Below are 27070 nucleotides of genomic sequence, written 5' to 3'. Positions count from 1 at the left end.
CTTGTTTCTTGATTTGAACAATTTGTTTTAATAATTCATTCGAGGGAAGAATGCCCTTGTTTTTTGATTTGAACAATTTGTTTTAATAACTCAGTTTTAATAACTCGATCAAGGGAAGAATGTCCTTGTTTCTTGATTTGAACAATTTGTTTTTATAATTCAGTCGAGGGAAGAATGTCCTTGTTTCTTGATTTGAACAATTTTTTTAATAATTTAGTCGAGGGAAGAATGTCCTTGTTTCTTGATTTAAACAATTTGTTTTAATAATGCCCTTGTTTTTTGATTTGAACAATTGTTTTTAATAATTCAGTCGAGGAATAAGAATTTCCTTGTTTCTTGATTTGAACAATTTGTTTTAATAATTCAGTTGAAGGGAAGAATGTCCTTGTTTTTTGATTTGAACAATTTGGCTTTTATAATTCAGTCGAGGGGAAGAATGTCCTTGTTTGTTGATTTGAACCATTTTATTAGTAACTGTGTCCAGGGGAAGAATGTCCTTGTTTTTTGATTTGAACAATTTTTTTTAATAATTCAATGGAGGGAAGAATGTTTTGTTTGTTGATTTGAACCATTTTATTAATAACTTAGTCGAGGGAAAGAATGTCCTTGTTTGTTGATTTGAACAATTTGTTTTTAATAACTCGGTCAAGGGGAAGTATGTTCTTGTTTCTTGATTTGAACTTTTTTTTAATAATTTAGTCGAGGGGAAGAATGTCCTTGTTTCTTGATTTGAACAATTTGTTTTAATAACTCTGTCAAGGGAAGAATGTTCTTGTTTGTTGATTTGAACAATTTGGCTTTTATAATTCAGTCGAGGGAAGAATGTCCTTGTTTGTTGATTTGAACAATTTGGCTTTATAATTCAGTCGAGGGAAGAATGTCCTTGTTTCTTGATTTGAACAATTTGTTTTAATAATTCATTCGAGGGAAGAATGTCCTTGTTTTTTGATTTGAACAATTTGTTTTAATAACTCGATCAAGGGAAGAATGTCCTTGTTTCTTGATTTGAACAATTTGGCTTTTATAATTCAGTCGAGGGAAGAATGTCCTTGTTTCTTGATTTGAACAATTTGTTTTAATAATTCAGTCGAGGGGAAGGATGCCCTTGTTTTTTGATTTGAACAATTTGTTTTTAATTACTCGATCAAGGGGAAGAATGTCCTTGTTTCTTGATTTGAACAATTTGGCTTTTATAATTCAGTCGAGGGGAAGAATGTCCTTGTTTCTTGATTTGAACAATTTGTTTTTAATAATTCAGTCGAGGGGAAGAATGTTCTTGTTTGTTGATTTGAACCATTTTATTAATAATTTAGTCGAGGGGAAGAATGTCCTTGTTTCTTGATTTGAACAATTTGTTTTTAATAACTCGGTCAAGGGGAAGTATGTTCTTGTTTCTTGATTTGAACTTTTTTTTAATAATTTAGTCGAGGTGAAGAATGTTCTTTTTCTTGATTTGAAGAATTTGTTTTTAATGACTCGGTCGATGGGAAGAATGTTCTTGTTTCTTGATTTGAAGAATTTGTTTTTAATAATTCAGTCAAGGGGAAGAATGTCCTTGTTTCTTGATTTGAACAATTTGTTTTTAATAATTCAGTCGAAGGGAAGAGTGTTCATTTTTGTTGATTTGAACCATTTTATTAAAAACTCAGTCCAAGGGAAGAATGTCCTTGTTTCTTGATTTTAACAATTTTTTTATAGTTTATTCGAGGGGAAGTATGCCCTTGTTTCTTGATTTGAACAATTTTTTTAAATAATTTAGTCGAGGGGAAGAATGTTCTTGTTTGTTGATTTGAACAATTTTTTTTAATAACTCGGTCGAGGGGAAGAATGCCCTTGTTTGTTGACTTGAACCATTTTATTGATAACTCAGTCGAGGGGAAGAATGTCCTTGTTTGTTGATTTGAACCATTTTATTAATAACTTAGTCAAGGGAAAGAATGCCCTTGTTTGTTGACTTGAACCATTTTATTGATAACTCAGTCCAGAATAAGAATGTCCTTGTTTCTTGATTTGAGCAATTTGTTTTAATAATTCAGTCGAGGGGAAGAATGTTCTTGTTTCTTGATTTGAACAGTTTTTTTAATAATACAGTCGAGGGTAAGAATGTCCTTGTTTCTTGATTTGAACAATTTTTTTCAATAACTTCATCAACGGGATGAACGTTCTTGTTTGTTGATTTGAACAATTTTTTTAATAACTCGGTCGAGGGGAAGAATGCCCTTGTTTCTTGATTTGAACAATTTTTTTTAATAATTCAGTCGAGGGGAAGAATGCCTTGTTTCTTGATTTGAACCATTTTTTTGAATAATTCAGTCGAGGGGAAGAATGTTCTTGTTTGTTGATTTGAACCATTTTATTAATAACTTAGTCGAGGGGAAGAATGTCCTTGTTTCTTGATTTGAACAATTTTTTTAATAATTCAGTCAAGGGGAAGAATGTCCTTGTTTCTTGATTTGAACAATTTGTTTTTAATAATTCAGTCGAAGGGAAGAATGTTCATTTTTGTTGATTTGAAATATTTTATTAAAAACTCAGTCCAGGGAAAGAATGTCCTTGTTTCTTGATTTGAACAATTTGTTTTTAATAATTCAGTCGAAGTGAAATATGTCCTTGTTTTATGATTTGAACAATTTGTTTTTAATAATTCATTTGAGGGGAAAAATGCCTTTGTTTGTTGATTTGAACCATTTTAATAATAACTCTGTCCAGGAGAAGAATGCTCTTGTTTTTTGATTTGAACCATTTTATTGGAAACTCTGTCCAGGGGAAGAATGTCCTTTTTTCTTGATTTAACAATTTTTTTAATAATTCAGTCAAAGGGAAGAATGTTTTTGTTTGTGGATTTTGACCATTTTATTAAAAATTTAGTCGCAGGGAAGAATGTCCTTGTTTGTTGATTTGAACCATTTTATTAATAACTCCGTACGGGGTAAGAATGTTCTTGTTTTTTAATTTGAACAATTTTTTTTTAAAAATTCAGTCGAGGGAAAGAATGTTCTTGTTTGTTGATTTGAACAATTTTTTTTAAATAATTCAGTCGAGGGGAAGAATGTCCTTGTTTCTTGATTTGAACAATTTGTTTTTAATAACTCGGTCAAGGGAAGTATGTTCTTGTTTCTTGATTTGAACTGTTTTTTTAATAATTTAGTCGAGGGAAGAATGTCCTTGTTTCTTGATTTGAACAATTTGTTTTTAATAACTCGGTCAAGGGGAAGAATGTTCTTGTTTGTTGATTTTAACAATTTGGCTTTTATAATTCAGTCGAGGGGACGAATGTCCTTGTTTCTTGATTCGAACAATTTGTTTTTAATAATTCATTTGAGGCGAAGAATGTTCTTGTTCGTTGATTTTAACCATTTTATTAATAATTTAGTCGAGGGGAAGAATGTCTTTGTTTCTTGATTTGAACAATTTGTTTTTAATAACTCGGTCAAGGGGAAGAATGTCCTTGTTTCTTGATTTGAACAATTTGTTTTTAATAATTCATTCGAGGGGAAGAATGTTCTTGTTTGTTGATTTTAACCATTTTATAAATAATTTAGTCGAGGGGAAGAATGCCCTTGTTTTTTGATTTGAACAATTTGTATTTAATAACTCTGTCCAGGGGAAGAATATCCTTGTTTCTTTATTTGAACAATTTGTTTTTAATAACTGTCCAGGGGAAGAATGTCCTTGTTTCATGATTTGAACAATTTGTTTTTAATAATTCAGTTGAGGGGAAGAATGTCCTTGTTTGTTGATTTGAACCATTTTATTAATAATAACTGTGTTCAGGGGAAGAATGTCCTTGTTTCTTGATTTGTAAAATTTTTTTTAATAATTCAGTCGAGGGGAAGAATGTTCTTGTTTATTGATTTTAACCACTTTATTAATAATTTAGTCGAGGTGAAGAATGTTCTTTTTTCTTGATTTGAATAATTTGTTTTTAATAACTCGGTCGAGGGGAAGAATGTTCTTGTTTGTTGATTTGAACAATTTGTTTTAATAACTCGGTCGAAGGGAAGAATGCCCTTGTTTGTTGATTTGAACCATTTTATTAGAAACTCTGTCCAGGGAAGAATGTCCTTGTTTCTTGATTTGAACAATTTTTTTTAATAATTCAGTCGAAGGGAAGAATGTTTTTGTTTGTTGATTTTGACCATTTTATTAAAAATTTAGTCGCAGGGAAGAATGTCCTTTTTTGTTAATTTGAACCATTTTATTAATAACTCTGTTTAGGGGAAGAATGCCCTTGTTTCTTGATATAAACAATTTGTTTTTAATAATGCCCTTGTTTTTTGATTTGAACTAATTGTTTTTAATTATTCAGTCGAGGAATAAGAATTTCCTTGTTTTTTGATTTGAACAATTTGTTTTTAATAATTCAGTCGAGGGGAAGAGTGTCCTTGTTTGTTGATTTGAACCATTTTATTAGTAACTGTGTCCAGGGGAAGAATGTTTTTGTTTCTTGATTTGAACAATTTTTTTTAATAATTCAATGGAGGGGAAGAATGTTTTTGTTTGTTGATTTGAACCATTTTATTAATAACTTAGTCGATGGAAAGAATACCCTTGTTTGTTGATTTGAACAATTTGTTTTTAATAACTCGGTCAAGGGGAAGTATGTTCTTGTTTCTTGATTTGAACTTTTTTTTAATAATTTAGTCGAGGGGAAGAATGTCCTTGTTTCTTGATTTGAACAATTTGTTTTTAATAACTCGGTCAAGGGGAAGAATGTTCTTGTTTGTTGATTTTAACAATTTGGCTTTTATAATTCAGTCGAGGGGAAGAATGTCCTTGTTTGTTGATTTTAACAATTTGGCTTTTATAATTCAGTCGAGGGGAATAATGCCCTTGTTTCTTGATTTGAACAATTTGTTTTTAATAATTCATTCGAGGGGAAGAATGCCCTTGTTTTTTGATTTGAACAATTTGTTTTTAATAACTCGATAAAGGGGAAGAATGTCCTTGTTTCTTGATTTGAACAATTTGGCTTTTATAATTCAGTCGAGGGGAAGAATGTCCTTGTATCTTGATTTGAACAATTTTTAAAAATAATTTAGTCGAGGGAATGAATGTCCTTGTTTCTTGATATAAACAATTTGTTTTTAATAATGCCCTTGTTTTTTGATTTGAACAATTGTTTTAATAATTCAGTCGAGGAATAAGAATTTCCTTGTTTCTTGATTTGAACAATTTGTTTTTAATAATTCAGTTGAAGGGAAGAATGTCCTTGTTTTTTGATTTGAACAATTTGTTTTAATAATTCAGTCGAGGGGAAGAATGTCCTTGTTTGTTGATTTGAACCATTTTATTAGTAACTGTGTCCAGGGGAAGAATGTCCTTGTTTTTTGATTTGAACAATTTTTTTTAATAATTCAATGGAGGGGAAGAATGTTTTTGTTTGTTGATTTGAACCATTTTATTAATAACTTAGTCGATGGAAAGAATACCCTTGTTTGTTGATTTGAACAATTTGTTTTTAATAACTCGGTCAAGGGGAAGTATGTTCTTGTTTCTTGATTTGAACTTTTTTTTAATAATTTAGTCGAGGGGAAGAATGTCCTTGTTTCTTGATTTGAACAATTTGTTTTAATAACTCAGTCAAGGGAAGAATGTTCTTGTTTGTTGATTTGAACAATTTTTTTTATAATTCAGTCGAGGGGAAGAATGTCCTTGTTTGTTGATTTGAACAATTTTTTTTATAATTCAGTCGAGGGAAGAATGTCCTTGTTTCTTGATTTGAACAATTTGTTTTAATAATTCATTCGAGGGGAAGAATGCCCTTGTTTTTTGATTTGAACAATTTGTTTTTAATAACTCGATAAAGGGGAAGAATGTCCTTGTTTCTTGATTTGAACAATTTGGCTTTTATAATTCAGTCGAGGGGAAGAATGTCCTTGTATCTTGATTTGAACAATTTTTAAAAATAATTTAGTCGAGGGAATGAATGTCCTTGTTTCTTGATATAAACAATTTGTTTTTAATAATGCCCTTGTTTTTTGATTTGAACTAATTGTTTTTAATTATTCAGTCGAGGAATAAGAGTTTCCTTGTTTCTTGATTTGAACAATTTGTTTTTAATAATTCAGTTGAAGTTAAGAATGTCCTTTTTTTTTGATTTGAACAATTTGTTTTAATAATTCAGTCGAGGGGAAGAGTGTCCTTGTTTGTTGATTTGAACCATTTTATTAGTAACTGTGTCCAGGGGAAGAATGTCCTTGTTTTTTGATTTGAACAATTTTTTTTAATAATTCAATGGAGGGGAAGAATGTTTTTGTTTGTTGATTTGAACCATTTTATTAATAACTTAGTCGATGGAAAGAATGTCCTTGTTTGTTGATTTGAACAATTTGTTTTTAATAACTCGGTCAAGGGGAAGTATGTTCTTGTTTCTTGATTTGAACTTTTTTTTAATAATTTAGTCGAGGGGAAGAATGTCCTTGTTTCTTGATTTGAACAATTTGTTTTTAATAACTCGGTGAAGGGGAAGAATGTTCTTGTTTGTTGATTTTAACAATTTGGCTTTTATAATTCAGTCGAGGGGAAGAATGTCCTTGTTTGTTGATTTGAACAATTTGTTTTTATAATTCAGTCGATGGGAAGAATGCCCTTGTTTCTTGATTTGAACAATTTGTTTTAATAATTCATTCGAGGGGAAGAATGCCCTTGTTTTTTGATTTGAACAATTTGTTTTAATAACTCGATCAAGGGAAGAATGTCCTTGTTTCTTGATTTGAACAATTTGGCTTTTATAATTCAGTCGAGGGGAAGAATGTCCTTGTTTCTTGATTTGAACAATTTGTTTTTAATAATTCATTCGAGGGGAAGAATGCCCTTGTTTTTTGATTTGAACAATTTGTTTTTAATTACTCGATCAAGGGGAAGAATGTCCTTGTTTCTTGATTTGAACAATTTGGCTTTTATAATTCAGTCGAGGGGAAGAATGTCCTTGTTTCTTGATTTGAACAATTTGTTTTTAATAATTCATTCGAGGGGAAGAATGTTCTTGTTTGTTGATTTTAACCATTTTATTAATAATTTAGTCGAGGGGAAGAATGTCCTTGTTTCTTGATTTGAACAATTTGTTTTTAATAACTCGGTCAAGGGGAAGAATGTTCTTGTTTCTTGATTTGAACTTTTTTTTAATAATTTAGTCGAGGTGAAGAATGTTCTTTTTCTTGATTTGAAGAATTTGTTTTTAATGACTCGGTCGATGGGAAGAATGTTCTTGTTTCTTGATTTGAAGAATTTGTTTTTAATAATTCAGTCAAGGGGAAGAATGTCCTTGTTTCTTGATTTGAACAATTTGTTTTTAATAATTCAGTCGAAGGGAAGAGTGTTCATTTTTGTTGATTTGAACCATTTTATTAAAAACTCAGTCCAAGGGAAGAATGTCCTTGTTTCTTGATTTGAACAATTTTTTTATAATTTATTCGAGGGAAGAATGCCCTTGTTTCTTGATTTGAACAATTTTTTTAAATAATTTAGTCGAGGGGAAGAATGTTCTTGTTTGTTGATTTGAACAATTTTTTTTAATAACTCGGTCGAGGGGAAGAATGCCCTTGTTTGTTGACTTGAACCATTTTATTGATAACTCAGTCCAGAATAAGAATGTCCTTGTTTCTTGATTTGAGCAATTTATTTTTATAATTCAGTCGAGGAGAAGAATGTTCTTGTTTCTTGATATGAACAGTTTTTTAATAATACAGTCGAGGGTAAGAATGTCCTTGTTTCTTGATTTGAACAATTTTTTTCAATAACTTCATCAACGGGATGAACGTTCTTGTTTGTTGATTTGAACAATTTTTTTAATAACTCGGTCGAGGGGAAGAATGCCCTTGTTTCTTGATTTGAACAATTTTTTTTAATAATTCAGTCGAGGGGAAGAATGCCGTTGTTTCTTGATTTGAACCATTTTTTTGAATAATTCAGTCGAGGGGAAGAATGTTCTTGTTTGTTGATTTGAACCATTTTATTAATAAATTAGTCGAGGGAAAGAATACCCTTGTTTCTTGATTTGAACAATTTTTTTTAATAATTCAGTCAAGGGGAAGAATGTCCTTGTTTCTTGATTGGAACAATTTGTTTTTAATAATTCAGTCGAAGGGAAGAATGTTCATTTTTGTTGATTTGAAATATTTTATTAAAAACTCAGTCCAGGGAAAGAATGTCCTTGTTTCTTGATTTGAACAATTTGTTTTTAATAATTCAGTCGAAGTGAAATATGTCCTTGTTTTATGATTTGAACAATTTGTTTTTAATAATTCATTTGAGGGGAAAAATGCCTTTGTTTGTTGATTTGAACCATTTTAATAATAACTCTGTCCAGGAGAAGAATGCCCTTGTTTTTTGATTTGAACCATTTTATTGGAAACTCTGTCCAGGGGAAGAATGTCCTTTTTTCTTGATTTAACAATTTTTTTAATAATTCAGTCAAAGGGAAGAATGTTTTTGTTTGTGGATTTTGACCATTTTATTAAAAATTTAGTCGCAGGGAAGAATGTCCTTGTTTGTTGATTTGAACCATTTTATTAATAACTCCGTACGGGGTAAGAATGTTCTTGTTTTTTAATTTGAACAATTTTTTTTAAAAATTCAGTCGAGGGAAAGAATGTTCTTGTTTGTTGATTTGAACAATTTTTTTTAAATAATTCAGTCGAGGGGAAGAATGTCCTTGTTTCTTGATTTGAACAATTTGTTTTTAATAACTCGGTCAAAGGGAAGTATGTTCTTGTTTCTTGATTTGAACTGTTTTTTTAATAATTTAGTCGAGGGGAAGAATGTCCTTGTTTCTTGATTTGAATAATTTGTTTTTAATAACTCGGTCAAGGGGAAGAATGTTCTTGTTTGTTGATTTTAACAATTTGGCTTTTATAATTCAGTCGAGGGGACGAATGTCCTTGTTTCTTGATTCGAACAATTTGTTTTTAATAATTCATTTGAGGCGAAGAATGTTCTTGTTCGTTGATTTTAACCATTTTATTAATAATTTAGTCGAGGGGAAGAATGTCTTTGTTTCTTGATTTGAACAATTTGTTTTTAATAACTCGGTCAAGGGGAAGAATGTCCTTGTTTCTTGATTTGAACAATTTGTTTTTAATAATTCATTCGAGGGGAAGAATGTTCTTGTTTGTTGATTTTAACCATTTTATAAATAATTTAGTCGAGGGGAAGAATGCCCTTGTTTTTTGATTTGAACAATTTGTATTTAATAACTCTGTCCAGGGGAAGAATATCCTTGTTTCTTTATTTGAACAATTTGTTTTTAATAACTGTCCAGGGGAAGAATGTCCTTGTTTCATGATTTGAACAATTTGTTTTTAATAATTCAGTTGAGGGGAAGAATGTCCTTGTTTGTTGATTTGAACCATTTTATTAATAATAACTGTGTTCAGGGGAAGAATGTCCTTGTTTCTTGATTTGTAAAATTTTTTTTAATAATTCAGTCGAGGGGAAGAATGTTCTTGTTTATTGATTTTAACCACTTTATTAATAATTTAGTCGAGGTGAAGAATGTTCTTTTTCTTGATTTGAATAATTTGTTTTTAATAACTCGGTCGAGGGGAAGAATGTTCTTGTTTGTTGATTTCAACAATTTGTTTTTAATAACTCGGTCGAAGGGAAGAATGCCCTTGTTTGTTGATTTGAACCATTTTATTAGAAACTCTGTCCAGGGTAAGAATGTCCTTCTTTCTTGATTTAACAATTTTTTTAATAATTCAGTCGAAGGGAAGAATGTTTTTGTTTGTGGATTTTGACCATTTTATTAAAAATTTAGTCGCAGGGAAGAATGTCCTTTTTTGTTAATTTGAACCATTTTATTAATAACTCTGTTTAGGGGAAGAATGCCCTTGTTTCTTGATATAAACAATTTGTTTTTAATAATGCCCTTGTTTTTTGATTTGAACTAATTGTTTTTAATTATTCAGTCGAGGAATAAGAATTTCCTTGTTTTTTGATTTGAACAATTTGTTTTTAATAATTCAGTCGAGGGGAAGAGTGTCCTTGTTTGTTGATTTGAACCATTTTATTAATAACTTAGTCGATGGAAAGAATACCCTTGTTTGTTGATTTGAACAATTTGTTTTTAATAACTCGGTCAAGGGGAAGTGTGTTCTTGTTTCTTGATTTGAACTGTTTTTTTAATAATTTAGTCGAGGGGAAGAATGTCCTTCTTTCTTGATTTGAACAATTTGTTTTTAATAACTCTGTACATGGGAAGAATGTTCTTGTTTGTTGATTTGAACAATTTTTTTATAATTCAGTCGAGGGAAGAATGTCCTTGTTTGTTGATTTGAACAATTTGGCTTTTATAATTCAGTCGAGGGGAATAATGCCCTTGTTTCTTGATTTGAACAATTTTTTTTTAATAATTCATTCGAGGGGAAGAATGCCCTTGTTTTTTGATTTGAACAATTTGTTTTTAATAACTCGATAAAGGGGAAGAATGTCCTTGTTTCTTGATTTGAACAATTTGTTTTTAATAATTCATTCGAGGGAAGAATGTTCTTGTTTGTTGATTTGAACCATTTTATTAATAATTTAGTCGAGGGAAGAATGTCCTTGTTTCTTGATTTGAACAATTTGTTTTAATAACTCAGTCAAGGGGAAGTATGTTCTTGTTTCTTGATTTGAACTTTTTTTTAATAATTTCGTCGAGGTGAAGAATGTTCTTTTTCTTGATTTGAAGAATTTGTTTTTAATGACTCGGTCGAGGGGAAGAATGTTCTTGTTTGTTGATTTGAACAATTTGTTTTTAATAACTCTGTCCAGGGGAAGAATGTCCTTGTTTGTTGATTTGAACCATTTTATTAATAACTCTGTCCAGGGAAGAATGTCCTTGTTTCTTGATTTGAACAATTTTTTTAAATAATTCAGTCGAGGGAAGAATGTCCTTGTTTCTTGATTTGAACAATTTCTTTTTTAATAATGCCCTTGTTTCTTGATTTGAACAATTGTTTTAATAATTCAGTCGAGGAATAAGAATTTCCTTGTTTCTTGATTTGAACAATTTGTTTTTAATAATTCAGTTAAAGGAAAGAATGTCCTTGTTTTTTGATTTGAACAATTTGTTTTTAATAATTCAGTCGAGGGGAAGAATGTCCTTGTTTGTTGATTTGAACCATTTTATTAATAACTGTGTCCAGGGGAAGAATGTCCTTGTTTCTTGATTTGAACAATTTTTTTTAATAATTCAATGGAGGGAAGAATGTTTTTGTTTGTTGATTTGAACCATTTTATTAATAACTTAGTCGAGGGAAAGAATGTCCTTGTTTGTTGATTTAAACAATTTCTTTTTAATAATGCCCTTGTTTCTTGATTTGAACAATTTGTTTTAATAATTCAGTCGAGGAATAAGAATTTCCTTGTTTCTTGATTTGAACAATTTGTTTTAATAATTCAGTCGAGGGAAGAATGTCCTTGTTTCTTGATTTGAACAATTTGTTTTAATAACTCTGTCGAGGGAAGAATGTCCTTGTTTCTTGATTTGAACAATTTGTTTTAATAATTCAGTCGAGGGAAGAATGCCCTTGTTTCTTGATTTGAAATTTTTTTAATAATTCAGTCGAGGGAAGAATGTCTTTGTTTCTTGATTTGAACAATTTTTTTAAATAATTTAGTCGAGGGAAGAATGCCTTTTTTTTTTGATTTGAACAATTTGTTTTTAATAATTCAGTCGAGGGGAAGAATGTTCTTGTTTGTTGATTTGAACCATTTTATTAATAACTCTGTCCAGGGAAGAATGTCCTTGTTTGTTGATTTGAACAATTTGTTTTTAATAATTCAGTCGAGGGGAAGAATGTCATTGTTTGTTGATTTGAACAATTTTATTAATAACTCTGTCCAGGGGAAGAATGTCCTTGTTTGTTGATTTGAACAATTTGTTTTTAATAACTCTGTTCAGGGGAAGAATGCCCTTGTTAGTTGATTTGAACAATTTGTTTTTAATAACTCTGTCGAGGGGAAGAATGTCCTTGTTTCTTGATTTGAACAATTTGTTTTTAATAATTCATTCGAGGGGAAGAATGTTCTTGTTTGTTGATTTTAACCATTTTATTAATAATTTAGTCGAGGGGAAGAATGTCCTTGTTTCTTGATTTGAACAATTTGTTTTTAATAACTCGGTCAAGGGGAAGTATGTTCTTGTTTCTTGATTTGAACTTTTTTTTAATAATTTAGTCGAGGTGAAGAATGTTCTTTTTCTTGATTTGAAGAATTTGTTTTTAATGACTCGGTCGAGGGGAAGAATGTTCTTGTTTTTTGATTTGAACAATTTGTTTTTAATAATTCAGTCGAAGGGAAGAGTGTTCATTTTTGTTGATTTGAACCATTTTATTAAAAACTCAGTCCAAGGGAAGAATGTCCTTGTTTCTTGATTTTAACAATTTTTTTATAATTTATTCGAGGGGAAGTATGCCCTTGTTTCTTGATTTGAACAATTTTTTTAAATAATTTAGTCGAGGGAAGAATGTTCTTGTTTGTTGATTTGAACAATTTTTTTTAATAACTCGGTCGAGGGGAAGAATGCCCTTGTTTGTTGATTTGAACCATTTTATTAATAACTCTGTCGAGGGAAGAATGTCCTTGTTTGTTGATTTGAACCATTTTATTAATAACTTAGTCAAGGGAAAGAATGTCCTTGTTTGTTGATTTGAACCATTTTATTAATAACTCAGTCCAGGGAAAGAATGTCCTTGTTTCTTGATTTGAACAATTTATTTTAATAATTCAGTCGAGGGAAAGAATGTTCTTGTTTCTTGATTTGAACAGTTTTTTTAATAATTCAGTCGAGGGAAGAATGTCCTTGTTTCTTGATTTGAACAATTTTTTTAATAACTTCATCAAGGGAAGAATGTTCTTGTTTGTTGATTTGAACAATTTTTTTAATAACTCAGTCGAGGGAAGAATGCCCTTGTTTCTTGATTTGAACAATTTTTTTTAATAATTCAGTCGAGGGGAAGAATGCCGTTGTTTCTTGATTTGAACCATTTTTTTGAATAATTCAGTCGAGGGGAAGAATGTTCTTGTTTGTTGATTTGAACCATTTTATTAATAAATTAGTCGAGGGAAAGAATGTCCTTGTTTCTTGATTTGAACAATTTGTTTTTAATAATTCAGTCGAGGGGAAGAATGTTCTTGTTTGTTGATTTTAACCATTTTATTAATAATTTTGTCGAGGGGAAGAATGTCCTTGTTTCTTGATTCGAACAATTTGTTTTTAATAACTCGGTCAAGGGGAAGTATGTTCTTGTTTCTTGATTTGAACTTTTTTTTAATAATTTAGTCGAGGTGAAGAATGTTCTTTTTCTTGATTTGAAGAATTTGTTTTTAATGACTCGGTCGAGGGGAAGAATGTTCTTGTTTCTTGATTTGAAGAATTTGTTTTTAATAATTCAGTCAAGGGGAAGAATGTCCTTGTTTCTTGATTTGAACAATTTGTTTTTAATAATTCAGTCGAAGGGAAGAGTGTTCATTTTTGTTGATTTTAACCATTTTATTAAAAACTCAGTCCAAGGGAAGAATGTCCTTGTTTCTTGATTTGAACAATTTGTTTTTAATAACTCGGTCAAGGGGATGAATGTTCTTGTTTGTTGATTTGAACAATTTGGTTTTATAATTCAGTCGAGGGGAAGAATGTCCTTGTTTGTTGATTTTAACAATTTGGCTTTTATAATTCAGTCGAGGGGAATAATGCCCTTGTTTCTTGATTTGAACAATTTGTTTTTAATAATTCATTCGAGGGGAAGAATGCCCTTGTTTTTTGATTTGAACAATTTGTTTTTAATAACTCGATCAAGGGGAAGAATGTCCTTGTTTCTTGATTTGAACAATTTGGCTTTTATAATTCAGTCGAGGGGAAGAATGTCCTTGTTTCTTGATTTGAACAATTTGTTTTTAATAATTCATTCGAGGGGAAGAATGTTCTTGTTTGTTGATTTTAACCATTTTATTAATAATTTAGTCGAGGGGAAGAATGTCCTTGTTTCTTGATTTGAACAATTTGTTTTTAATAACTCGGTCAAGGGGAAGTATGTTCTTGTTTCTTGATTTGAACTTTTTTTTAATAATTTAGTCGAGGTGAAGAATGTTCTTTTTCTTGATTTGAAGAATTTGTTTTTATGACTCGGTCGAGGGAAGAATGTTCTTGTTTCTTGATTTGAAGAATTTGTTTTTAATAATTCAGTCGAAGGGAAGAGTGTTCATTTTTGTTGATTTGAACCATTTTATTAAAAACTCAGTCCAAGGGAAGAATGTCCTTGTTTCTTGATTTTAACAATTTTTTTATAATTTATTCGAGGGGAAGTATGCCCTTGTTTCTTGATTTGAACAATTTTTTAAAATAATTTAGTCGTGGGAAAGAATGTTCTTCTTTGTTGATTTGAACAATTTTTTTTAATAACTCGGTCGAGGGGAAGAATGCCCTTGTTTGTTGACTTGAACCATTTTATTGATAACTCAGTCGAGGGGAAGAATGTCCTTGTTTGTTGATTTGAACCATTTTATTAATAACTTAGTGAAGGGAAAGAATGCCCTTGTTTGTTGACTTGAACCATTTTATTGATAACTCAGTCCAGAATAAGAATGTCCTTGTTTCTTGATTTGAGCAATTTATTTTAATAATTCAGTCGAGGAGAAGAATGTTCTTGTTTCTTGATTTGAACAGTTTTTTAATAATTCAGTCGAGGGTAAGAATGTCCTTGTTTCTTGATTTGAACAATTTTTTTCAATAACTTCATCAACGGGATGAACGTTCTTGTTTGTTGATTTGAACAATTTTTTTAATAACTCGGTCGAGGGGAAGAATGCCCTTGTTTCTTGATTTGAACAATTTTTTTTAATAATTCAGTCGAGGGGAAGAATGCCGTTGTTTCTTGATTTGAACCATTTTTTTGAATAATTCAGTCGAGGGGAAGAATGTTCTTGTTTGTTGATTTGAACCATTTTATTAATAAATTAGTCGAGGAAAAGAATACCCTTGTTTCTTGATTTGAACAATTTTTTTTAATAATTCAGTAAAGGGGAAGAATGTCCTTGTTTCTTGATTGGAAAAATTTGTTTTTAATAATTCAGTCGAAGGGAAGAATGTTCATTTTTGTTGATTTGAAATATTTTATTAAAAACTCAGTCCAGGGAAAGAATGTCCTTGTTTCTTGATTTGAACAATTTGTTTTTATAATTCGGTCGAAGGGAAGAATGTCCTTGTTTTATGATTTGAACAATTTGTTTTTAATAATTCAGTTGAGGGGAAGAATGCCTTTGTTTGTTGATTTGAACCATTTTAATAATAACTCTGTCCAGGAGAAGAATGCCCTTGTTTTTTGATTTGAACCATTTTATTAAAAATTTAGTCGAGGGGAAGAATGTCCTTGTTTCTTGATTTCAACAATTTGTTTTTAATAACTCGGTCAAGGGGAAGAATGTTCTTGTTTGTTGATTTTAACCATTTTATTAATAATTTAGTCCAGAATAAGAATGTCCTTGTTTCTTGATTTGAGCAATTTATTTTAATAATTCAGTCGAGGAGAAGAATGTTCTTGTTTCTTGATTTGAACAGTTTTTTAATAATTCAGTCGAGGGTAAGAATGTCCTTGTTTTTTGATTTGAACAATTTTTTTCAATAACTTGATCAACGGGATGAACGTTCTTGTTTGTTGATTTGAACAATTTTTTTAATAACTCGGTCGAGGGGAAGAATGCCCTTGTTTCTTGATTTGAACAATTTTTTTTAATAATTCAGTCGAGGGGAAGAATGCCGTTGTTTCTTGATTTGAACCATTTTTTTGAATAATTCAGTCGAGGGGAAGAATGTTCTTGTTTGTTGATTTGAACCATTTTATTAATAAATTAGTCGAGGGAAAGAATACCCTTGTTTCTTGATTTGAACAATTTTTTTTAATAATTCAGTCAAGGGGAAGAATGTCCTTGTTTTATGATTTGAACAATTTGTTTTTAATAATTCAGTTGAGGGGAAGAATGCCTTTGTTTGTTGATTCGAACCATTTTATTAGAAACTCTGTCCAGGGGAATAATGTCCTTTTTTCTTGATTTAACAATTTTTTTAATAATTCAGTCAAAGGGAAGAATGTTTTTGTTTGTGGATTTTGACCATTTTATTAAAAATTTAGTCGCAGGGAAGAATGTCCTTGTTTGTTGATTTGAACCATTTTATTAATAACTCCGTACGGGGTAAGAATGTTCTTGTTTTTTAATTTGAACAATTTTTTTTAAAAATTCAGTCGAGGGGAAGAATGTTCTTGTTTCTTGATTTGAACTGTTTTTTTAATAATTTAGTCGAGGGGAAGAATGTCCTTGTTTCTTGATTTGAATAATTTGTTTTTAATAACTCGGTCAAGGGGAAGAATGTTCTTGTTTGTTGATTTTAACAATTTGGCTTTTATAATTCAGTCGAGGGGAAGAATGTCCTTGTTTCTTGATTTGAACAATTTGTTTTTAATAATTCATTTGAGGGAAGAATGTTCTTGTTCGTTGATTTTAACCATTTTACTAATAATTTAGTCGAGGGGAAGAATGTCTTTGTTTCTTGATTTGAACAATTTGTTTTTAATAACTCGGTCAAGGGGAAGAATGTCCTTGTTTCTTGATTTGAACAATTTGTTTTTAATAATTCATTCGAGGGGAAGAATGTTCTTGTTTGTTGATTTTAACCATTTTATTAATAATTTAGTCGAGGGGAAGAATGCCCTTGTTTTTTGATTTGAACAATTTGTTTTTAATAACTCTGTCTAGGGGAAGAATATCCTTGTTAGTTGATTTGAACAATTTGTTTTTAATAACTCTGTCCAGGGGAAGAATGTTCTTGTTTCATGATTTGAACAATTTGTTTTTAATAATTCATTCGAGGGGAAGAATGTTCTTGTTTGTTGATTTTAACCATTTTATTAATAATTTAGTCGAGGGGAAGAATGTCCTTGTTTCTTGATTTCAACAATTTGTTTTTAATAACTCGGTTAAGGGGAAGAATGTTCTTGTTTGTTGATTTTAACAATTTGGCTTTTATAATTCAGTCGATGAGAATAATGCCCTTGTTTCTTGATTTGAACAATTAGGCTTTTATAATTCAGTCGAGGGGAAGAATGTCCTTGTTTCTTGATTTGAACAATTTGTTTTTAATAACTCGGTCAAGGGGAAGAATGTCCTTGTTTCTTGATTTGAACAATTTGTTTTTAATAATTCATTCGAGGGGAAGAATGTTCTTGTTTGTTGATTTTAACCATTTTATTAATAATTTAGTCGAGGGGAAGAATGCCCTTGTTTTTTGATTTGAACAATTTGTTTTTAATAACTCTGTCTAGGGGAAGAATATCCTTGTTAGTTGATTTGAACAATTTGTTTTTAATAACTCTGTCCAGGGGAAGAATGTTCTTGTTTCATGATTTGAACAATTTGTTTTTAATAATTCATTCGAGGGGAAGAATGTTCTTGTTTGTTGATTTTAACCATTTTATTAATAATTTAGTCGAGGGGAAGAATGTCCTTGTTTCTTGATTTCAACAATTTGTTTTTAATAACTCGGTTAAGGGGAAGAATGTTCTTGTTTGTTGATTTAACCATTTTATTTATAATTTAGTCGAGGGGAAGAATGCCCTTGTTTTTTGATTTGAACAATTTGTTTTTAATAACTCTGTCCAGGGGAAGAATATCCTTGTTTCTTTATTTGAACAATTTGTTTTTAATAACTCTGTCCAGGGGAAGAATGTCCTTGTTTCATGATTTGAACAATTTGTTTTTAATAATTCTGTTGAGGGGAAGAATGTCCTTGTTTGTTGATTTGAACCATTTTATTAATAATAACTGTGTTCAGGGGAAGAATGTCCTTGTTTCTTGATTTGTAAAATTTTTTTTAATAATTCAGTCGAGGGGAAGAATGTTCTTGTTTATTGATTTTAACCACTTTATTAATAATTTAGTCGAGGTGAAGAATGTTCTTTTTCTTGATTTGAAGAATTTGTTTTTAATAACTCGGTCGAGGTGAAGAATGTTCTTGTTTGTTGATTTGAACCATTTTATTAGAAACTCTGTCCAGGGGAAGAATGTCCTTCTTTCTTGATTTAACAATTTTTTTAATAATTCAGTCGAAGGGAAGAATGTTTTTGTTTGTGGATTTTGACCATTTTATTAAAAATTTAGTCGCAGGGAAGAATGTCCGTTTTTGTTAATTTGAACCATTTTATTAATAACTCTGTCCAGGGGAAGAATGCCCTTGTTTCTTGATATAAACAATTTGTTTTTAATAATGCCCTTGTTTTTTGATTTGAACTAATTGTTTTTAATTATTCAGTCGAGGAATAAGAATTTCCTTGTTTCTTGATTTGAACAATTTGTTTTTAATAATTCAGTTGAAGGAAAGAATGTCCTTGTTTTTTGATTTGAACAATTTGTTTTTAATAATTCAGTCGAGGGGAAGAGTGTCCTTATTTGTTGATTTGAACCATTTTATTAGTAACTGTGTCCAGGGGAAGAATGTCCTTGTTTCTTGATTTGAACAATTTTTTTTAATAATTCAATGGAGGGGAAGAATGTTTTTGTTTGTTGATTTGATCCATTTTATTAATAACTTAGTCGATGGAAAGAATACCCTTGTTTGTTGATTTGAACAATTTGTTTTTAATAACTCGGTCAAGGGGAAGTATGTTCTTGTTTCTTGATTTGAAAATTTTTTTAATAATTTAGTCGAGGGGAAGAATGTCCTTGTTTCTTGATTTGAACAATTTGTTTTTAATAACTCGGTCAAGGGGAAGTATGTTCTTGTTTCTTGATTTGAAATTTTTTTTAATAATTTAGTCGAGGGGAAGAATGTCCTTGTTTCTTGATTTGAACAATTTGTTTTTAATAACTCGGTCAAGGGGAAGAATGTTCTTGTTTGTTGATTTTAACAATTTGGCTTTTATAATTCAGTCGAGGGGAAGAATGTCCTTGTTTGTTGATTTTAACAATTTGGCTTTTATAATTCAGTCGAGGGGAAGAATGTCCTTGTTTGTTGATTTTAACAATTTGGCTTTTATAATTCAGTCGAGGGGAATAATGCCCTTGTTTCTTGATTTGAACAATTTGTTTTTAATAATTCATTCGAGGGGAAGAATGCCCTTGTTTTTTGATTTGAACAATTTGTTTTTAATAACTCGATCAAGGCGAAGAATGTCCTTGTTTCTTGATTTGAACAATTTGGCTTTTATAATTCAGTCGAGGGGAAGAATGTTCTTGTTTCTTGATTTGAACAATTTGTTTTTAATAATTCATTCGAGGGGAAGGATGCCCTTGTTTTTTGATTTGAACAATTTGTTTTTAATAACTCGATCAAGGGGAAGAATGTCCTTGTTTCTTGATTTGAACAATTTGGCTTTTATAATTCATTTGAGGGGAAGAATGTCCTTGTTTCTTGATTTGAACAATTTGTTTTTAATAATTCATTCGAGGGGAAGAATGTTCTTGTTTGTTGATTTTAACCATTTTATTAATAATTTAGTCGAGGGGAAGAATGTCCTTGTTTCTTGATTTGAACAATTTGTTTTTAATAACTCGGTCAAGGGGAAGTATGTTCTTTTTCTTGATTTGAAGAATTTGTTTTTAATGACTCGGTCGAGGGGAAGAATGTTCTTGTTTGTTGATTTGAACAATTTGTTTTTAATAACTCTGTCCAGGGGAAGAATGTCCTTGTTTGTTGATTTGAACCATTTTATTAATAACTCTGTCCATGGGAAGAAAGTCCTTGTATCTTGATTTGAACAATTTTTTTAAATAATTCAGTTGAGGGGAAGAATGTCCTTGTTTCTTGATTTAAACAATTTTTTTTTAAATAATGCCCTTGTTTCTTGATTTGAACTAATTGTTTTTTATTATTCAGTCGAGGAATAAGAATTTCCTTGTTTCTTGATTTGAACAATTTGTTTTTAATAATTCAGTTGAAGGAAAGAATGTCCTTGTTTTTTGATTTGAACAATTTGTTTTTAATAAGTCAGTCGAGGGGAAGAATGTCCTTGTTTGTTGATTTGAACCATTTTATTAGTAACTGTGTCCAGATGAAGAATGCCCTTGTTTCTTGATTTGAACAATTTTTTTTAATAATTCAGTGGAGGGGAAGAATGTTTTTGTTTGTTGATTTGAACCATTTTATTAATAACTTAGTCGATGGAAAGAATACCCTTGTTTGTTGATTTAAACAATTTCTTTTTAATAATGCCCTTGTTTCTTGATTTGAACTAATTGTTTTTAATTATTCAGTCGAGGAATAAGAATTTCCTTGTTTCTTGATTTGAACAATTTGTTTTTAATTATTCAGTCGAGGAATAAGAATTTCCTTGTTTCTTGATTTGAACAATTTGTTTTTAATAACTCTGTCCAGGGGAAGAATGCCCTTTTTTCTTAATTTGATCAATTTGTTTTTAATAATTCAGTCGTGGTGAAGAATGCCCTTGTTTCTTGAATTGAAATTTTTTTTTAATAATTCAGTCGAGGAGCTGAATATCTTTGTTTCTTAATTTGAACAATTTTTTAAATAATTTATTCGATGGGAAGTATGCCTTTTTTTTTATTTGAACAATTTGTTTTTAATAATTCAGTCGAGGGGAAGAATGTTCTTGTTTGTTGATTTGAACCATTTTATTAATAACTCTGTCCAGGGGATGAATGTCCTTGTTTGTTGATTTGAACAATTTGTTTTTAATAATTCAGTCGAGGGGAAGAATGTCATTGTTTGTTGAGTTGAACAATTTTATTAATAACTCTGTCCAGGGGAAGAATATCCTTGTTAGTTGATTTGAACAATTTGTTTTTAATAACTCTGTTCAGGGGAAGAATGCCCTTGTTAGTTGATTTGAACAATTTGTTTTTAATAACTCTGTCGAGGGGAAGAATGTTCTTGTTTGTTGGTTTGAACAATTTGTTTTTAATAACTCGGTCGAAGGGAAGAATGTACTTTTTTGTTGATTTGAACCATTTTATTAATAACTTAGTCGAGGGGAAGAATGTTCTTGTTTGTTGATTTGAACCATTTTATTAATAACTTTGTCGAGGGAAAGAATGTCCTTGTTTCTTGATTTGAACCATTTTATTAATAATTCTGTCCATGGGAGGAATGTCCTTGTTTCTTGATATAAACAATTTGTTTTTAATAATGCCCTTGTTTTTTGATTTGAACTAATTGTTTTTAATTATTCAGTCGAGGAATAAGAATTTCCTTGTTTCTTGATTTGAACAATTTGTTTTTAATAATTCAGTTGAAGGAAAGAATGTCCTTGTTTTTTGATTTGAACAATTTGTTTTTAATAATTCAGTCGAGGGGAAGAGTGTCCTTGTTTGTTGATTTGAACCATTTTATTAGTAACTGTGTCCAGGGGAAGAATGTCCTTGTTTCTTGATTTGAACAATTTTTTTTAATAATTCAATGGAGGGGAAGAATGTTTTTGTTTGTTGATTTGATCCATTTTATTAATAACTTAGTCGATGGAAAGAATACCCTTGTTTGTTGATTTGAACAATTTGTTTTTAATAACTCGGTCAAGGGGAAGTATGTTCTTGTTTCTTGATTTGAAATTTTTTTTAATAATTTAGTCGAGGGGAAGAATGTCCTTGTTTCTTGATTTGAACAATTTGTTTTTAATAACTCGGTCAAGGGGAAGTATGTTCTTGTTTCTTGATTTGAAATTTTTTTTAATAATTTAGTCGAGGGGAAGAATGTCCTTGTTTCTTGATTTGAACAATTTGTTTTTAATAACTCGGTCAAGGGGAAGAATGTTCTTGTTTGTTGATTTTAACAATTTGGCTTTTATAATTCAGTCGAGGGGAAGAATGTCCTTGTTTGTTGATTTTAACAATTTGGCTTTTATAATTCAGTCGAGGGGAAGAATGTCCTTGTTTGTTGATTTTAACAATTTGGCTTTTATAATTCAGTCGAGGGGAATAATGCCCTTGTTTCTTGATTTAAACAATTTGTTTTTAATAATTCATTCGAGGGGAAGAATGCCCTTGTTTTTTGATTTGAACAATTTGTTTTTAATAACTCGATCAAGGCGAAGAATGTCCTTGTTTCTTGATTTGAACAATTTGGCTTTTATAATTCAGTCGAGGGGAAGAATGTTCTTGTTTCTTGATTTGAACAATTTGTTTTTAATAATTCATTCGAGGGGAAGGATGCCCTTGTTTTTTGATTTGAACAATTTGTTTTTAATAACTCGATCAAGGGGAAGAATGTCCTTGTTTCTTGATTTGAACAATTTGGCTTTTATAATTCATTTGAGGGGAAGAATGTCCTTGTTTCTTGATTTGAACAATTTGTTTTTAATAATTCATTCGAGGGGAAGAATGTTCTTGTTTGTTGATTTTAACCATTTTATTAATAATTTAGTCGAGGGGAAGAATGTCCTTGTTTCTTGATTTGAACAATTTGTTTTTAATAACTCGGTCAAGGGGAAGTATGTTCTTTTTCTTGATTTGAAGAATTTGTTTTTAATGACTCGGTCGAGGGGAAGAATGTTCTTGTTTGTTGATTTGAACAATTTGTTTTTAATAACTCTGTCCAGGGGAAGAATGTCCTTGTTTGTTGATTTGAACCATTTTATTAATAACTCTGTCCATGGGAAGAAAGTCCTTGTATCTTGATTTGAACAATTTTTTTAAATAATTCAGTTGAGGGGAAGAATGTCCTTGTTTCTTGATTTAAACAATTTTTTTTTAAATAATGCCCTTGTTTCTTGATTTGAACTAATTGTTTTTTATTATTCAGTCGAGGAATAAGAATTTCCTTGTTTCTTGATTTGAACAATTTGTTTTTAATAATTCAGTTGAAGGAAAGAATGTCCTTGTTTTTTGATTTGAACAATTTGTTTTTAATAAGTCAGTCGAGGGGAAGAATGTCCTTGTTTGTTGATTTGAACCATTTTATTAGTAACTGTGTCCAGATGAAGAATGCCCTTGTTTCTTGATTTGAACAATTTTTTTTAATAATTCAGTGGAGGGGAAGAATGTTTTTGTTTGTTGATTTGAACCATTTTATTAATAACTTAGTCGATGGAAAGAATACCCTTGTTTGTTGATTTAAACAATTTCTTTTTAATAATGCCCTTGTTTCTTGATTTGAACTAATTGTTTTTAATTATTCAGTCGAGGAATAAGAATTTCCTTGTTTCTTGATTTGAACAATTTGTTTTTAATTATTCAGTCGAGGAATAAGAATTTCCTTGTTTCTTGATTTGAACAATTTGTTTTTAATAACTCTGTCCAGGGGAAGAATGCCCTTTTTTCTTAATTTGATCAATTTGTTTTTAATAATTCAGTCGTGGTGAAGAATGCCCTTGTTTCTTGAATTGAATTTTTTTTTTTAATAATTCAGTCGAGGAGCTGAATATCTTTGTTTCTTAATTTGAACAATTTTTTAAATAATTTATTCGATGGGAAGTATGCCTTTTTTTTTATTTGAACAATTTGTTTTTAATAATTCAGTCGAGGGGAAGAATGTTCTTGTTTGTTGATTTGAACCATTTTATTAATAACTCTGTCCAGGGGATGAATGTCCTTGTTTGTTGATTTGAACAATTTGTTTTTAATAATTCAGTCGAGGGGAAGAATGTCATTGTTTGTTGAGTTGAACAATTTTATTAATAACTCTGTCCAGGGGAAGAATATCCTTGTTAGTTGATTTGAACAATTTGTTTTTAATAACTCTGTTCAGGGGAAGAATGCCCTTGTTAGTTGATTTGAACAATTTGTTTTTAATAACTCTGTCGAGGGGAAGAATGTTCTTGTTTGTTGGTTTGAACAATTTGTTTTTAATAACTCGGTCGAAGGGAAGAATGTACTTTTTTGTTGATTTGAACCATTTTATTAATAACTTAGTCGAGGGGAAGAATGTTCTTGTTTGTTGATTTGAACCATTTTATTAATAACTTTGTCGAGGGAAAGAATGTCCTTGTTTCTTGATTTGAACCATTTTATTAATAATTCTGTCCATGGGAGGAATGTCCTTGTTTCTTGATTTGAACATTTTTTTTAAATTTTACAGAAAATGTCAAAATGTATTGCTTTACATGTTGTTACATTTTCTTAAATTGACATAATTGTTTTAAGTATTTTAGGAGATTCCCTTCTTTACATTTACATGAATGGATAAATTAGATCTGCTCAGCAAGTGACAAAAAAAGTATTCATTTTGAAGTGTTTTTTTTTGTTTTTTAAATAATGACTGTGGGTAATGTGGATATAAGAATGATCTTGTTTTTGCAGTAACCACTTAAACTACTGTAAATTTCGTGTTTACCAATTAGACGTGTTTTTTTTTAGAATACATAAAATGGAGCAGTGAACCTCTGGGCAAATAATGTTGGACTGGAAGTGATTTGTTAGGTAAAACCTATTGTGTAAAGCAAACCAAAATTTTATGTTTGTAAAAGTTTGTACTGTAATACATTTATACAAACACTGTAATGTATGTGATTTTTCATTTTTAGCTATAAATTTTTTGTTAATCAAAACCCTAAACTTCTTCATTCACACTTTTTCAGCGAGCAATGCAGGGACCAACAGGCCCCATGGGCCTAACAGGATTACCAGGACCAGTGGTAAGAAAATTAAATGAGAAAAATATGTTTTCTGTTTGTATATTCTATATGTTTGATGACAAAAAATACATATTTTTTTCAGTTCAGAGCAAGTAAAACAAAAAATAAACCATATTTTTGGTTTTATCTATAAAAATTCCATCAAAACAATTAAGGTTAAAGTTGATTTTCAGTCTTAGAGATAAATTAACATAAACGATTGTTTTCGTTATGTTTTGGGCACAAAACCTGTTTTTTAAAGTTCTACATGATGTCTTTGTACTATATTTAGTTTAAAATATTTGTGTGAAAACGTATTTCACTTTTATTTTGAATTACGAGATGTGTTTCTCATGTGTTGTTTAAGGATTTGTTTGGGTACAATGTTGCTCTTCAGTATGTATCAACACCTTGCTTACACAGGTAACCAAGAGTTACTTGTATACTGTTGATAGTTATCATTAATTTAAAGTAGTTTACATAAATGTAAGTTTGTCTTACTTCTGTTGGCACGAATGATACATTTTTAATCACAGTTGGTCATAAATATAAAGAAGAAGAAATAATTATCAAAAGACCAGCTAGATAATCTGAGATGTAAAAGTATGTAAGCAGACTAATAATTCACAGCTGGTTTTGTACAGATGAAGCCTGGTAAATAAGTATCTAGTTATTACTTATTAGAGTTAAGATGATAAATGCTACTACAGACAGAATTACATTTTGTTAGGGGCCTGCTGGACTTCTAGGAATTAAAGGTGAACCAGGAGACTCGGGTGAAGAGGTGGGTTTGTAGAGCTGGAATTTTTTTTGTAAACATATCAGGTGTATAAACAAAAAATACGTTTTATAAAGAAATACAAAACTTGTTCTTACTCAGTACCTAAAAAACAACAACATTAAGTGTGTGTTTGTACTGTCATGAGGTTGTTTTAGATTTCGAGACAATTTAAATTTAAATGCTTCACAGTTTTTATTTTGTAAAGGTTGAAGTGTAACACACGAATAAAAGTTAGAGTTGAAGAAACACTAAAATGTAGAGAACTAATTGAGTGGAAACAGTTAGTGATATGAGTTAATGTCATGTGGATCAATGTCCGTTTGGAGCTAGATCAGTAAATTTCTCAATGAAATTGACGTTTCAAAACTTACAAACTCTTAAAACTTAACTGTTCTGTACATTATTAGTGTTTGAGAACTCAGTGATCATAAAGAACTCTTTGTTTTTCGTGCATACATAAATTTTAATGTATTTGGTATAAGTGTTTGTGAATAAGATGTTATTTAATTTTCCGTATGGATGATGGGTCGAAGGTCACCTCATTGCATTTGTTGACTTGCATTCAAAGTTTTATTGAACTACTATTTCTTTGAATTTATTTAATTAAGTGTGATATCAAACTGTAGATTATAATTCACATTTTCATATTATACGTTATTTTATTTTTTAATTTAAAAGTATATATTAAAAGAGAAACGCCTAAACATTGGTTTCTGTCTGTTACATAATAGGTTGAATGCAGCACTGGTTCAGATTAGATGTTTGTGATGTCAAAATACAAAGTCTATAGTTTTGTATCAATTGGGACCTCAAGGTACTGATATTGAAAAGCTGGAATATAAAATAATGACCTCGTATCTTTTCTATTTTTTGAGATATCACAGTAGGCTTGGTCATCTCTTTAAATTTTTGGTAACAGTCCCTTATATAAACTTGCTTCTATTTATGACATTTAAGTAATCAGTTGAAAGCTCAGAATGTCCACTCTCAACCATTTTTCAAATGCAATTGCATTGTCTTTTTTGAGACAAACCTTCGTGCTGGTAAGTTGAGTCTTTGGCCTGTTTGAAATTTCATATTCTTTAGACCCAAATACAGCTTAGTTACTAAAGTTGATAAGTTATAATGGGATTCTGTGGTATCGATATAGTAATTTATGATTTTTTGGTTATTCAACCACATATAAAAGGCTGTAAAAAAATTATTTTGTTTCACATCCTCTATGTATGGAATTTCTCGAGGCTTAACAACTTATGATTAGCAGCAGCTGAAGACAACAGTCATAACTAGAAGAGACAATTGTTTGCTTTTCTTCTTTATTTACTGTTCTATATTTTAAGAAAAATAAGTTTAAAAACTACTTTGTAAATTCTAATAATACATATCTATTATAACTGAAACGTGACTGTATGTTACAAAATACTAGTCCACTAAAATACAGCCAAGACGGGTCACTTTGTAAATGTTAGTAACATGAGTACACGTGCACTGTTTCAATGCAACTTTTGTAGTGTTAGCCAGGCATGGCTGACAAGTCAGTATAATAAAAATAATAAATACAAGTAAATGCATAATATTATGAGATATAAGCTGTTTAGACTAAACATTTGTATTTGTGAGTTATAATTCATTGCTATTCTAGAAGAAAAAAACGTAATTTATTTTTTTCCTAATTTTTTATGGAGGTTACAAGATTTGTGAGATCTACCAAACACATACAGAGTTTCTAATTCATTAGTGAAAATAACAGATAAAA

At 30.0% G+C, this 27070-nt stretch overlaps 2 protein-coding genes across 12 annotated transcripts in view; one reads left to right on the top strand and one right to left on the bottom strand.

Annotated features, from left to right (window-relative positions):
• The window catches only part of LOC143245244 (band 7 protein AGAP004871-like), a 555064-nt gene that overhangs the window by 142185 nt on the left and 385809 nt on the right, over positions 1-27070 (bottom strand). The window lies entirely within an intron of this gene.
• The window catches only part of LOC143236969 (uncharacterized), a 136509-nt gene that overhangs the window by 89949 nt on the left and 19490 nt on the right, over positions 1-27070 (top strand). Inside the window, exons 9-10 of the mRNA XM_076475716.1 lie at positions 24498-24554; positions 25264-25317. Coding sequence (XP_076331831.1) covers positions 24498-24554; positions 25264-25317 — 111 coding nt within the window. The remainder of the gene's footprint in view (positions 1-24497; positions 24555-25263; positions 25318-27070) is intronic.

This window comes from Tachypleus tridentatus, chromosome 2 (genome assembly GCF_004210375.1).
Source record: "Tachypleus tridentatus isolate NWPU-2018 chromosome 2, ASM421037v1, whole genome shotgun sequence".
Lineage (NCBI taxonomy): Eukaryota > Metazoa > Arthropoda > Merostomata > Xiphosura > Limulidae > Tachypleus > Tachypleus tridentatus.
The sequence above is the reverse complement of the archived record's forward strand: the minus strand, read 5'-3'. Positions and strand labels throughout refer to the sequence as shown.